Source organism: Lissotriton vulgaris, chromosome 3_1 (genome assembly GCF_964263255.1).
Source record: "Lissotriton vulgaris chromosome 3_1, aLisVul1.2, whole genome shotgun sequence".
In the NCBI taxonomy this organism is placed as follows: Eukaryota; Metazoa; Chordata; class Amphibia; order Caudata; family Salamandridae; genus Lissotriton; species Lissotriton vulgaris.
Window position 1 is genome coordinate 557,297,838 of NC_141689.1, and position 14,327 is coordinate 557,312,164.

General features: G+C 44.1%; 1 protein-coding gene across 2 annotated transcripts in view; it reads left to right on the forward strand.

Annotated features, from left to right (window-relative positions):
- RASGRF2 (Ras protein specific guanine nucleotide releasing factor 2) overlaps positions 1-14,327 on the forward strand; it is a 1,825,430-nt gene that overhangs the window by 760,339 nt on the left and 1,050,764 nt on the right. For both annotated transcript variants that reach the window (XM_086960835.1, XM_086960836.1), the window contains exons 6-7: positions 6,419-6,498; positions 8,841-9,034. In XM_086960835.1, the coding sequence (XP_086816961.1) occupies positions 6,419-6,498; positions 8,841-9,034 (274 nt within the window). The remainder of the gene's footprint in view (positions 1-6,418; positions 6,499-8,840; positions 9,035-14,327) is intronic.

A 14,327-nucleotide genomic window follows, 5' to 3' on the forward strand; every position in this document is an offset into this window, starting at 1 on the left:
TCTCAGCCATAATGCGATCCTAATGTTAGTGGCCCATTCTTGCTTGGCAGCAGGAGCTAATTACGGTTTGTGCTAGCCCAATCCGAGCCTCTGACTATGGTCTCTACACAGCACCAAGGCAACACAGACAGAACCATTGACACAAACAAACGCAGAGCAGGGTAGATGCAATGATGAAGGAAGAATCCAATGCATAAAATATACAATGTAAACAACAATAAAATGATAGCTTAAAGATTACATGCACAGCCCAAATTCTAGAATCCAAACAGGTTGGGTCAAAGAAGACAGCTTGGGGCTGTCCTGACAGGAGATCTGGTTAAAATAGGCCAGTTATCAATAATTGCTAACGTTCTTTCTTGAATACTTTAATTGAGATAATCACCCAAATGTCAGTAGGGTACTGAGCTTCAGTGTTTGGGAGCACAGCTGAAGAAAGACTAAGTGTCAACTTCTTATAGAAGAAAGGGGTTTCTATGAAGACATTGTCCGAGCTGCATAGCTGACGAGGGCCTCCAGAGATTTTCAATTTCTTGGCAAGATAGTAGATGTGGTTAGAGTGTAAGAGTTTGTCAACTAAGCATGCTCGTCTGAATGTAGATCTGCAGGTAATGGGTGAATCAGCTCCAAGGAAGAAGAACAGTGGTGATTGCCAACTGCTGCGCGCAACGTTTACACCTTTTTCTTTTTTCATGGCTCCAGAAGTAGGGGCAATTCATTCCTGTAGCCATCGTGCTGCATAACACTAATCAATGTCACCTGGAGGTGACAGGTGTCTCGCTGAGAGGGCCACTAAACAGAGGACAAGGCCAAAAAGCGGAAACTTAAGAATCTCTCTTAAAAGTACCAGGGCCCTAAGGACTCGAAGCAATGAGCAAAGGTTACCAGAAGAAGAAACCTTCTGCCATACACACACACGCATTCACTGCACATGATACTGATGATTCCAGCTCCTCATGTAAGGGAAAAAGAGGAATGCTTATGTGTATGAGCCTGCACATGCATGGGTGAAGAGAAGAAGAAAGTGACATGCAGTATGTTACTTACCATTGATGGATTGAGAAAAGGGCTTTTGCAACACCGGTGTGCCTGTCATGAGGGATTGTGTATAACAAAATATGTCACTTCATTTTTCTAAAGCATAGAGAACGGGGAAAGGAGATTCTCTTGTATGGGGATTTCCATGTATAGTCATAAGCACTTGAATAGTCCCGCCTACGTGCGGGGACCCAGGATCACTTGTTTAGCTATATCTTCTTAAATGTATATTTTTCACCTTTCTTCAGGAAGGCCTGCAAAGACACTTAAGAGATAGAAAGACAATATTGCAGCCTAAATAGATAGGCTACTCTGGCCGTATCTTCATCTTGCAGTGAAAAAAAGACAGCCAACATACTATATTTTGTGCAATTTGTGTGGTGTTTGGCCCACAGAAAACTCCCCTTCACAAAACTCCTTTTTTCATGCAAGGGATGAAAGGAGAGGTCAGAAAACCCCATAGGCTGCCATTATACGTCTGAAAATTAGAAGCTGTGCCTTTAAAAATGCAGAGACCACCAGTATCCCATCATGCACAGTCAGTGGCAGTTACTTCAGCGATGAGAAGGGAATGCATATTCCATGTTATGAATCCGTCTGTCTATTCCACCGGGGAGGAGGGCGGGTTGCTTATGACTTATCATGAGAATACCCCTACAAGAGAACTGGAGTTACAGGTAAGAAACTGTTCCTTCTCTGGCATGGTATTACCATGTATAGTCATAAGCACATGAATGGATTAGCTAGCCCAACCCTATAAAACGTGGTGAAAGAGACAGAGAAGTTTATGTAAGTTTAAGAAAATAGATTGCGAAGGGAAGCCTGCCATTCTTGAGCATCTGCCTTGGCATAAGAATCCAGGCAGTAGTGTTTAGTGAAAGTATGAACTGACTTGCAGGTAGCAGCCTTGCGAATCTCAGCAATGGATATATTACGAAGCAAGGCGGCAGTAGCTGCCGTCCCTTCGGTAGAGTGAGATTTAGGCTTACTGGAAAGGGATTTGTTAGCTTTTGGTAACAGAGTAAAATACTGAAAAACAATGCATCTGGAGATGGGCTGCTTGGAAGTTGCTAGACCTGTCCGGAGAGAGCCATAGTTTATATATAACTGGTCAGATCTCCGTAGATCCTTAGTTTAACCAAAGTAGGCAAGGAAACAGTCTGGTTTACATAAAAAAATCCATAACCACTGTTAGAACCGGCTGTCTCTAGTTGGCAGAGGTATATACTTCTGACAAATAGGGACACACCTTTTCTAGTCAGGGCAAGGGGATCACACCCTTCGATAACCCCTGCTCACCCCCTTGGTAGCTTGGCAGAGCAGACAGGCTTATCTCAGAGGCTGTGTGTTAAGCATTTATGACCACATACAGTAATAAAGTGAATACACTACAAATGGACACGACACAGTAGTATTATAAAAATAAGTATTTTTATATAAGGCTTAGCACAAGACCAAATAACGACAAAAATGTACACAATCTTAATAAATACTCTGGGAAGGGAAAAAGGATAGTTCAAAGGTAGTTTCTTCTTTAGCACAAAAGTCTTTAGTATCAAAGCAAATCTTCTTCTTGGCAATACAGTTCTTAGCAACAGGGTAACCCACACGGGGGCTACACGACGTCGAGGCAAAGTTAATCCAAAGGTTCGGCGTTGACCGCGAGGAGCGCTACGTCGAGCCCGGAGTCACACGGACCCCCAACAACACAGTACCTTTGGAAAATGAAGCACACGATGATCAGCGGCGTCGAGCAATCCGGCGTCGCGTCTTCGGTGTCGATCAGGCCTCAGCAGGCGTCGTTGTCGATGATGCGGTTGCACAGAGTGAGCAACGCTCACGGCGTCGAGAGGGCACGAGGGCGATGCGATCAGCAGCGGTGCAGACACGAGGTCCCTTGGAGCTGGAGCCGTACTCCCACTCACTGGCGTTGCTGCTGGCGTCGGTCGGGCCCGGCGGCCGGTCGTCGAGGAAGCGGGACACTGGGGCCGTTACCCACTATGTCGAGCTGGATTCGGCGACGTCCGTCGGCGTCGAGGTTGCTGGCTCTTTCAGAGGTGCTGGATTCACAGTTCCAGCAAATAGCACTTTAGCAGATGAAGTCCTTTAGCCCTGTGACTTCAGCAGGAGACTGGCACTCTTCCAGTCCTTGGAGATTTTCTTAGCAAGCGTGAGAGTACATACACAGTTCCTCTCTCCTGGTTCCTTGGCAAAAATAAAGAAGCACTGCAGGATTCCCCCCAGCAAACAGCACACTGGCAGAAGGGGTAGGCAAGTCCTCAGATCAGCAGGCCTCTTGTCCTTGGTTACAGGGTTCCTTGTCAGAAGTGATCTAAATTCTTGGTTCAGGGGTCCTTCTCTTATACCCCTTTTCGGCTTTGATCCCTTTGTCCATGCAGGGGAATTTCCCAACATCCTGGGTCTGTTGTGGGTGGAGCCAGGCAGAGGCACCTGGCCTATTCACTGAGCAGGGCTGGGTCCTCAGACGCCCAGCAGGAGGTGGAGCCAGCATTGACACTGGCAGGAGCAGAGCTAACGGCCTCCTGGCAGGAGGTGGGGATAGGATCGTCCATGGCAGGCACAGAGCCATCAGCCGCTTGGCAGGAGGTGGAGCCGGCATTGTATCAGGCAGGGCAGGCTATCAGCAACTACTCTCCCCCTACTCTCAACGCAAATGTCCCACTCATCCCACACTGACTCATCCAGACCTGTGGAGCCACCCAGCTCCTGTCACACACACGCAAGACCAGCAGAAACCAGATATGGTTAGACAAGAAAATAGACACTTTCTAAAAGTGCTATTTTCGAACCCAGAGTCCAAAAACCATCCACACCAACGGATGCGTAATTAAACCCCGAGTCCAGGGATACCAAATTCGACATTGCACCACGCTCCCCGAGCCAGCTAGGATCATAGCATTAATAATCCCGGCGGCCCATTCTAACTAATGGAGAGCAGGCTACCTCGCAATAGTGAAGAACGAAGATGGCTGTAATTCACTATTAGGACATGCCAACTTGGTCAGGCGTGTCCTACCTTATACTTACAATGCACCCTGCCCGTGGGCCTACCATAGGGGTGACTAACATGAAGTCAAGGGAAGGTTTGAAGGGCTGGCAAGTAGGTATACTTGCGCAGCCTGCGTGGCAGCGCTAGGCTGCACGTGGGTCTCGCAATGACCGACCCGTAGACATTCTTTTACGAGGCCGCTCCTGTGGGTGGCACAACACGTGCTGCAAGCCCACGAGCAGCATTTGTATTTACAAGCCCCGGCACTCCTGGTGCACTAGACTAGGGACTGACAGTAAACCAAATAAGCCAAACATGGACACAATCGATACATCAATTTAACATATGGAGCACTTGCGCTGTGGCACTGATCAGCAGTGGCACAGCGCCCAAAGCATATACCAGCAAAACATCGTAAAACAGTGGAGGCAAAACAGAAAAAATGGAGGAGAGACTCAAGCCAATGATGTCAGGTCTAACAACCACCTAGGGAGGAATTTCGGATGGGACCTCATAACCACTTTAGATGCATGTAAAACTGTGTATGGCTCTTGACAGAAAAGTGGTTTGGATCTCACTAACCCCTTGGTGATAGCCACAAGGAAAGCTGTCTTCCAGGACAGATGCTGAAGAGTAGCCCTATAATGGGTTCAAAAAACTCTTGCATGAGCCGAGAGAGGGCCACATTAAGCTCCCAGGGAGGAAAATGACTTTAAATGGGGGTTGAACCCTTCTTCAAACCCTCCAAGAAATCTTTGATTTGCTAGGGAACAACTGTTTCTAAGTGGCTAACCCTCTCTGTTATCAATGTGGCAGTGCCCTGCTTTGGAGATTCATGTATTTTGGCTCAGCTCTGCCTCGAGGTGGTGTAAAGCCCTGTGCCTGCACAAACACTGTGGGCTGATGGTGTGGTGGCATTAGTGCCAGCCTTGTCATGATTTGAATTACTCTGTCATAGACTCTCTTGAGGACGATGATTTGTTATGAGTTTATGGCATCAAATGATACCATATTTTCGATTGATAAGCAGGTGGGTCTCCTTATTTCGGAAACAAGGAGAAAATAAATTATGTCATAATGCACAGCGGAAGTGGAAAAATCAGGAAGGGCTACACATCTCTAGCACAAACTGGCATCAGGTCAATAAGTTTAATAGCTCAGTGTTGAAAGCAGCTAATTTTAAACGGAAGCAGGTTTATATAAAATGGCTGCTGTACCTTACACTGTATTTTTTGCAGAAAATCAACACCTTGATCTCATCAAATTGCTTTAGGTGCAATTTAGAGGGAGGGGGAACTGGACTCATATTATCTGTGGCTGCCCGTAATTAGATGGATTCTGGGAAAATATTATTAAATATTGCCTGGATACACTGAAGGTCCCAAAGACTTTGGACACTCAGACATTTTAGAATACTTAACAGACTTAACAGCAACGATCCTTAAAAAAACCAGATATTCATCCCAGTCCTGGTCGCCAGGTCGCTGATTCTGCAGCGATGGAGATCAGCGTACATTCCAACTTTTACACAGTTATTAAGTAAATTGTGCAGGATTAAAGAACACGAAAGAAAGTACACTCTGAGAGGAGGCTCTTATAAAAAGTTTATAGCTCTGTGGGAGAACTCGGGTTAAAAGTAGCTTGGGGAGGCTGCAAAATTGGAATCTGATACATGCGGAAAATATTACTGAGTCAGATTGCATAATTAAGGATGTGAATTATTGCACTTTAGTATCATCGTGGTTTTAATTGGGTTTGGTTTTAAATTGGATTGTTTATCATCATGTGGCTGTATTGCTTATGGTACAAATGTATTTCTTCCTCTTAATGTCTTTTGTACTCATAATTTATGAACCATCTCCAAAAAATATTATTAATAATTATACCATATTTTAACTAGTTTGGGTGGAATATCATGTATTGCATTATTTTTTAAACGTGATTGTATTTTATGTACATCGAGTATAAATAATTATCAGCTTAAATCCTACAGCATTCTTTTATTTGTATTACATTGAGAAATTCGGCTACTGTCCAGTGACAGGAAATCCATATTCCATGTGGTGTGTGTAGAAAAATATATATTAATTTCCTAACATGATGAAAGACATGTAGAGACATATGTATTGATAAAGCTTAACAATAGTCAGTGTGGCATTGTCTGTAGAATTCTAACTAGCAAAGCTGTTAATTGACGATTTATGGCAAAATTCCAATACAATTTGACATTCAAATTATTATTCGACCCTCTTGCTTTTGCTAGTGTAATAGGTCCTTTTTGTGGGTCCAATAGCAGAATTCTCTAGTTTAAATTTGTTTTATATTTTTAAGTAAGGAAGTAATTTATATTTTTTTACTTTTCTCTTCCAGTGAAACAATAATGTTCCTCCATGAAATATTTCACCAGGGATTGAAAGCAAGAATAGCCAATTGGCCTACGTTAATTTTAGGTAAGTAGTTGTGTGCTGCGAGTTTAAGTCATAATGATACGCTGTTATTCCTCGGCATTGTCGTTCATGTCTCCGTGATTTTCCTGGAATCCTAGGACAAAAGGGGAATATTGCGACCTTGGCGTCGTTCCATTAGGTTAACCTATTTTCTCAAGTCACATGTGACTACCATCTGTCAGGGTTTAGTGAGCGAAGCACCTTTCATTACAAAATACAATTACGTCAAAACCAAGGAACACACTTTTAAATCAAATTACATATTAAAAAACTGATCTGTGGAGGGTGAACGTGTACACTGGAACGTGCCAATTCTTTCAACAATGCTCTCTGCATTAATACAAATACCTCAAACCGACGGGGCCCAGCACATCCTTATGCAATGTTTTCTCTGTGCAGACTATGTATGTGTGCTTTATGTTACAAATATGTCTTTGTGAGGTAGTGCCTTGGAACTTCCATATTTCTACCAGCGTGACAACTGGGATGTTTTTCCCAATTTGTTTCTTTTACTTTTAATTAAGCATTGGCCATTAGTCTTTCAAAGAAAGAGACAATGTAAAATGTATTTCTCTGGGTATTGAAAATGGCCTTAAAGGTACCGTTTGCTCTGAGACTTTATGCTTGAACATTAGATTTTGTTCCATCTTAACAATCCTCAAGGCTTGACTTTTGTTTCTTATAAAAGAGTCTTGATTGGGTTCTTTTACACATGAAGTTAGACAATTGAATATTATTGACAACAAAATGCTTTTCATTGTCCAACGCCATTTTGCCGACGTTGCCAAAGCCAGTGTCCCTGCTTCCGTGCGGATTATGTTCCCCCCATAGTCGCACCCTGCTTGTTACCTGCTGGTTCCATGACTTCCTACAGTCCATGTTCCATTTTTGACTGCAGAGACCCACAGGCAAAGAGACCGTGCACTGCCTGCTGAATGGGAGTTCCCGCTCACTCACTTCCTCAGCTTCCTGCTTGAGCCGACCATTAGATAAATGCAAGCATCCCTCATAGCGGGCTCCATAGAGGCGAAGGCCATAGGTTCCCCCCTGCTGCGTGGGCAAAGCTCACCACCAGGCCTGACGCCCCTCTGCCTCTGCCTCTGCCTGGCTGGCACCACACTTTACTCCTGAGGCTTAGAAGAGCGCGTGCCCCGGTCCAACTGTTCCAATCACCTGCTCCTGTGTAGGGTGTTAACATATTTTCTCCAATTCACAAAAACATTTATAAGTCGGAAGTGGTACTACAGGGGGTCTCTTTTGCATACTCTTGTGCGCCTTTGTAAATCGTTCCTGAAACGTCCAACTCCCTGTTGATGAACCTGCAGTTCTTTATATTTCTACGGAATGTATATAAATAGCTCCGAAATGTTCCCATTTTAGATGTTTTGATGACAAATCTCGAAGGGATGTAAGAGTTTGTAAAACGGTACTACAGGAGTACTGCTTGTGGTGCACAGTGGCCCATAATGCCTTTGCTACCAGTGGTGTCTATTATTCAACAAGGCCTCCTGGCCAGTCCACTGGTGTGATGACGGTTCCATAGGCTCGGCAGCCTCGGGAAATGGTTTTTTGATACTTGTCGATTAGAGAGAGGCCTGTGACGATATTCAGGAAACTCTACATCTCTTTGCTTATTTCTTGGAAATAATCCATTGCGGGAGAGGCCAATTAGAAATGGCCACATTTTTTCGCAGTGAACACGAGCTTCAGTTCCGGCTAGACCTCCTAGATGGGCAGCGAGTGGATTACCTGAAGTGGTGCAGAAACAGAACAAACACGATGGTGCTATGTTTGGTGTTAGTTCTAGCATTATTTTTCTGCAGAATTGCATATTACTGGTAATTCTCTAAGACATCACAGACACATGCTGCCACTTCTTTGTCCTTTGGTGCCCAAATGTGTTTGTAGCCCTACAAATACTTGCTGTCTGGATATCCCAAAAGGTTTATTTTTTAGGTTGGTATTGTGTATCAGTAAGAAACATAACACACCATTGTGAGATTTTGCCATTTGTCTTTGTTTTCATAATGCGAGCTCATTATGCGTATACGGGGTCCTATAAGGGATAGAATGTTTAAGTGGCTGCCACATTTCACAATTTTTATTACTAAATTAAGGGAATTCTGTGGCCTTAGAGGTGTCAAGCACTTTTGACAATAGTATTGCTAAAGTATATGTATACAATTCTTCTAAAATGAACATTTGTGTCAAACCTGTGGAAAACATTAACCGTGACCTACATGCATGAGTTTCAATAATGCAAATGTAATAATGGAACCCCTATGGTCAATGTGCTTGATTATGATTGGAAGTGAATAACCAATACACTTTGTTGTTCTATCTAGCTGACTTGTTTGATATTCTGCTTCCAATGCTGAACATTTACCAAGAGTTTGTTCGGAATCACCAGTATAGTCTGCAAGTGCTGGCAAACTGTAAGCAAAACAGAGATTTTGACAAGCTCCTGAAGCAATATGAATCCAACCCCGCCTGCGAGGGAAGGATGCTGGAGACCTTCCTTACATACCCTATGTTTCAGGTAAGTTCAGCCTCTCTGTTAGCATACAAGGGGCTCCTTATCTTAGAATAATTAACTTAGTCCTTGAGTGAACACTTATGTGACATGAATGAATAGCAATATAACCATTGTGTTAGGCTTTTGTGGTGCTGCAGTCTGCTTGCAAGCTAATGGGAAATGTTGCCATGGCTATCCTGCACCAGTTCTGTCTTCTGAGTACCCTAATTATGCAGCTATAAGAGAATGTGCTTATTATGTTCGATCTGTTTAAAAACAATATTGCAGCCATGCTGTGACAAACACTCTTCTTTTCTATTTGACCGCATAGGAAACATTTTGCAGATTCTTTTACATCCATATTTGCTGTTTACGTGTACTGAAGAGTTTGGACTATGGAGTTTTCTGGTGTTTACTAATCTAAAAACTACTGTTGCGTTACAATAATTTGTATAATGTGCAGCAAGATGGGAGTTGAAGTACCTTTCAACCTTTTGAGGATTCCGTCGAAAAAATTATGGTCAGGTGTGAAGTTGTTAGATTAGAGGTTCATTTCTGATTCTTTTGCTGGAGCCAGTGTCTGTGTTGTGACTGTTTGATGGATGCGGCTGTCAGTTTTTTCAATTGCATTGGGTGATCGGGGTCATGTGGCATGAGAACTGCTTAGTGTGTACTATGTCAATGTAACACATGGATGTACTTTGTGCTTTCGGGGGGCACATTACATACCTGGTTGCATCTACTGGCGCTGCTACGGCTCGCCACCCAACACTGAAGGTGCATTCTCCTGCACCATCTGCCATTTCACGTGCACTTTCCCTCACCCACCTAACTCCCACCATGCATCTTCCACACTCAACACACACACCCACACACACCTGAACTTCACTACGCCACCACCCTCCCTGTCCTGCATACCCCTCAACACTCGCTCCCTCCCTAAACACTCTACTGAAATTTGGGATCTGCTACATGATCGCTCACCAAACTTGTTCTTCCTGACCGAAATATGTCTGACTCCCTCGTCGGCCTCCTTCATCGCCACAGCAACCGTACCTGAACACAAGACCACAGGACTGAACAGGACAAAAAGGCCCGGAGTTGGAATTCATCCAATACTCCACCACCAAAATGCAGCACCAGCAACATGTAACAATTGACCTTCAAACTGCTCCTCACAGCCAACTACACCCTGATGGACACTCTCTTATACAGCCCTCCCGAACCATGTGCCAACTTTGGCAACACCATTACAGATGTCTTAGCCCTTCTGATCCTGAACTTCAGTGCTTTTAACCTCCCTGGCAACCTCAACTACCACCTGGAGGATTTCACTGATCCCAACACCACCAGCTTCCTTGAAGACCTGCCTAACCTCAGGCACAGAAGGCCCCACTGACACTGCCGACTCCTACTAGCCCCCATCTTCACCAGTTTCAGAAACATCACAGTAGATAAGCCCCCACCAAGCACCTGGTCCAACCATATGCTCACCACCAAAGAAATACCATCACCAAATCTTCAAGATAGGACTGAATAAGATCGCAGAAGCATTGGGGTTTACCAAATTCCAATACCACCTGCCCGGCACAAAAACAACGTACCCAAATCCATCTCCAACTTCAACATCTGGATCACCGCCTGTGCAGACACCCTAGCTCCTCTCAAAGCCAGCAAAGCCAGGAGAACCAGACTGTGAGCAAGCTGGTTAACGGCTCACCAAGCGCTACTGTAAGCTACTTGAACACAGATGGAGACAAAGTCCGAATGCACTGACAAGGGTTCTTGCAAATCTGCCCTTAGATACTGCCATCAGCAAATCAGAGCCACCAATAGATCTACACTCACTGACCACATCAAAAGCTGTGGCAGGGAAATCTTTGCTATAAAGAAAGAGTTCACCTCTCCAACAGCAAGCTCCACCAGTGTAACCCCCTCTCAGAACCTCTGCAACCAGCTGTACTTATTCATTAACAACAAGGTCACCAGCATCTTTTAAAGCTTCCAACCCCAACTGGACCCTTCCACCCTTGCTGCCCATCTCTACCAGCACCCAGAGGACCACCCTGAATTCCTGACTCACGATCACCACTCAAGAATCCACAACAACCAGGACCGACTCTTGTCAGAACCTCTCCTTACCAAGGTAATTTCCCTTACATTCCGTAAGCTATGCAATAATTTGCCAGACCCCTTACTCACTCTTTAGGATAAATGGCAGGGAGACTTGGGAAACATTGAGGATGAGGATTGGCAAACCGCCCTGATATCCCCGAGAGAGGCAGCTATAAACCACAGCTTTCGACTTATCCAACTGAAGATTTTACATCGGACATACCTCACAGGGGTAACCCTGGACAAGATAGGGACAAAACAGGATGCACTTTGCGTGCACGGCTGTAACCAGATAGCCACATTCTATCAGATAATATGGGACTACCCCTTGATTCGTCACACATGGGACAGGGCTACGGCCAAGCTGCAAGACGCGCTGGGAGACAACTCGCTTTGACACCCTCATTGGGGTTTAAGAACCCTCTGGGAGGCCACCAACCTTATGGACACAGAACAGCAGTTCACTACCCTGGGGTACACGTTAGTTAAAAGAGCCAATGCTATGAAATTTGGGGCTGCAGACCGAACTTTACTCATAGGATGGGTGGCGGAAATGGACAGATGCATGGTAGCCGAAAAAGAGGTCTACAAATCTAGAGGCTGCCCTAAAAAATGGGACAAAAAATGGGGTGCCTGGAATGCTTATCGGGGGGAACTGTGCATCTCGACGACAGTGGAACTAGACATGTCGAAGAGATGAGCCACTGAACTGTAATTTCTAACTGTATTATTGTACATAATAATGCTAAATTCCAATATGTAAAAGAATGTATATTGCAGTGAACGTGCAAGTGACAACTGTTACATTATCAATAAAATTATTCATAACAAAAAAAAGAATCCACAACAAAATGTATGCAGTCCATACTCTCTGGAGCACCCTAACGCCCCTTCACCCACCACACCTTCATCAAAGAACTGGATGCCATCAGTGCAGTCCTCACCCCAATCCTGAATGATTCAATCATCACAGCCACCTACCCAGACACTTCGAAATATGCCAAAAAACTCCTCAAAGAACCTCAGCAGACCTGCCAATTCTAGTCAACTACCAGCCTAGCTCCCTGTTACACTACCCAGCAAAAGTAATGGGAACACTGAAAAACCTACACCTAGCCACCCACCTCACTGACAGCCACATCCTCAACACCACTCAATCTGAATTCAGGCCCAATCACAGTAGAAAGACGACCCGTATCGCCACCACAAACGACATCCTGATGACCATTGACAGAGGTGACATTGCGGTTCTCATCCTACTGGCTCTTTCCACATCCTTCGACACCATCTCCCACCCCATCATTATCCAACAACTGCACAGAGATGGCATTCAAGGACCCACACTTTGCTGGATTTGGCTCCTTCCTGACTGATCACATCCAGGTAGCCAGCCTGGCCCCCTTTGCCTTGGATGTCGTCAACCTCATATGCGGAGTCCTGCAAGGATCTTCACTCAGCCCCACTATGTTAAATGTGTACATGACCCAACTCACCAGCATCATCTATGCCCGCGAAATTAACATCATATCCTAGGCTAGCAACATCCAGTTCATACTTTCTCTCTCCGAGAAGACGCCAAACACCAGGACCAATTTCTCCAGCTGTGTGGCCAAAATCAGCAGATGAATGACAACTGCCTCAAGCTCAACACAAACAAGAAGGAAGTAGCAATCTTTGGCAAAGGCATCTCAGTCTGGGACTCCACCTGGTGGTCTTCTGAACTCTGCCCACACTTTTCAGGCAACTCATGCAAAGAACCTCTTAAAAGTAATCAACTATCAACTCACTATGTTCAGCCAAGTAAACCCATTCTCCGTCTCCTGCTTTCACACACTCCAGATGCTCAAGAAGATCTTCAAATGGCATATCTACTAACATTCCCAGAACTGTCGCTCAAGCCTTTACCCTCAGCAAGCTGGATTACTGCAACACACTCTATGCTGGAATCAACACTCAACTGACCAGAAGATTCCAGACCACACACAACTCAGTGGTCAGGCTCACCCTCAACCTCCCCTTTACACTCACATCACCACACACCTCAAACAACTCCACTGGTTCCCAGTCCACAAATTAGCACTTTTCAGTCGCCTCATGCACACATACAAATCCTTAAACAACATTAGGCTTTTGTACTTCAGCAACTGCATAAACTTCCACAAACATACTAGACTCATCTGCTCAGCTGGACTCCTACTCACTCACACCTCCTGCATTTACTGAATTAGATATGGCAGTGTGGAGGAAATTAGAAAGCAGGAGGAATGACCTTAGGTCACGAGGACTGGAAAATCTAGCCACTTTGAGTCCAGAGGCTCTTACTACAGGTGGACGGCCCAGCTTTCACAAAACAGTTAATCTCAATTATTGAAGTCTACTCTCCAGCCTTAGGCAGTGGCAGGAGTTTCATCTATTGACTCATCTGCTCCAAGAAAGAGAGTACAGATTTTTTTTTCAATGATATCGAAAGAAATTAGTATTTTATAGATTACATAACTTATAGTACCATTAAAAATATACATGCACTATTCTATGTCAGGTTTTACATATAAAACTAAGAATTATGGGTAATGTAGCCCAGTTATTTTTCATGTTATTACAATTCAATCAAAATAATTGAAGACCCCTAAAAAATTACAAAAACATTTAAAAAAGCAGTTTGTACATCGTGAACATTCTTTATGAAACAACACATGTATAAAAGTCATAAGTACCCAAACAGATCAACCTTCACAGAGAGCACAGAAACAAACAGTTGAAGAACCATCATCTCTAGAAGACCTTTATATTTCTGAATCTGACATCTTAGAAACGTCTTCTACCACCAGAGTAGAAGACAAATATGAAGACACGAAATCAATCTTGCCTGCTAATAATGAACCTATTGCATCTTCAATTGTCACCTCTACTGTTGTCACAGAATCAGCAATACAAAGTGCTACAGTTAGATCTAGACAACAGGCTATAGTCAGGCTAGGCAAGCAGGTGGTGCATTACTAGACGACATACCAGTAGGTACCCAAAAGGCATCTTAATTTTATTTTTTACACAAATTGATGCTAATAATACAAAAGGAACAACATACAACCCCTTCTAAACTCAGTTATAGAGTTCAGAAGATTCATAAAACCATGTTGAAATCCAATAACATATTGAGGACTGGTATGTTTGATACTACTCTGGTGGTGGAGGAGCTATGTCA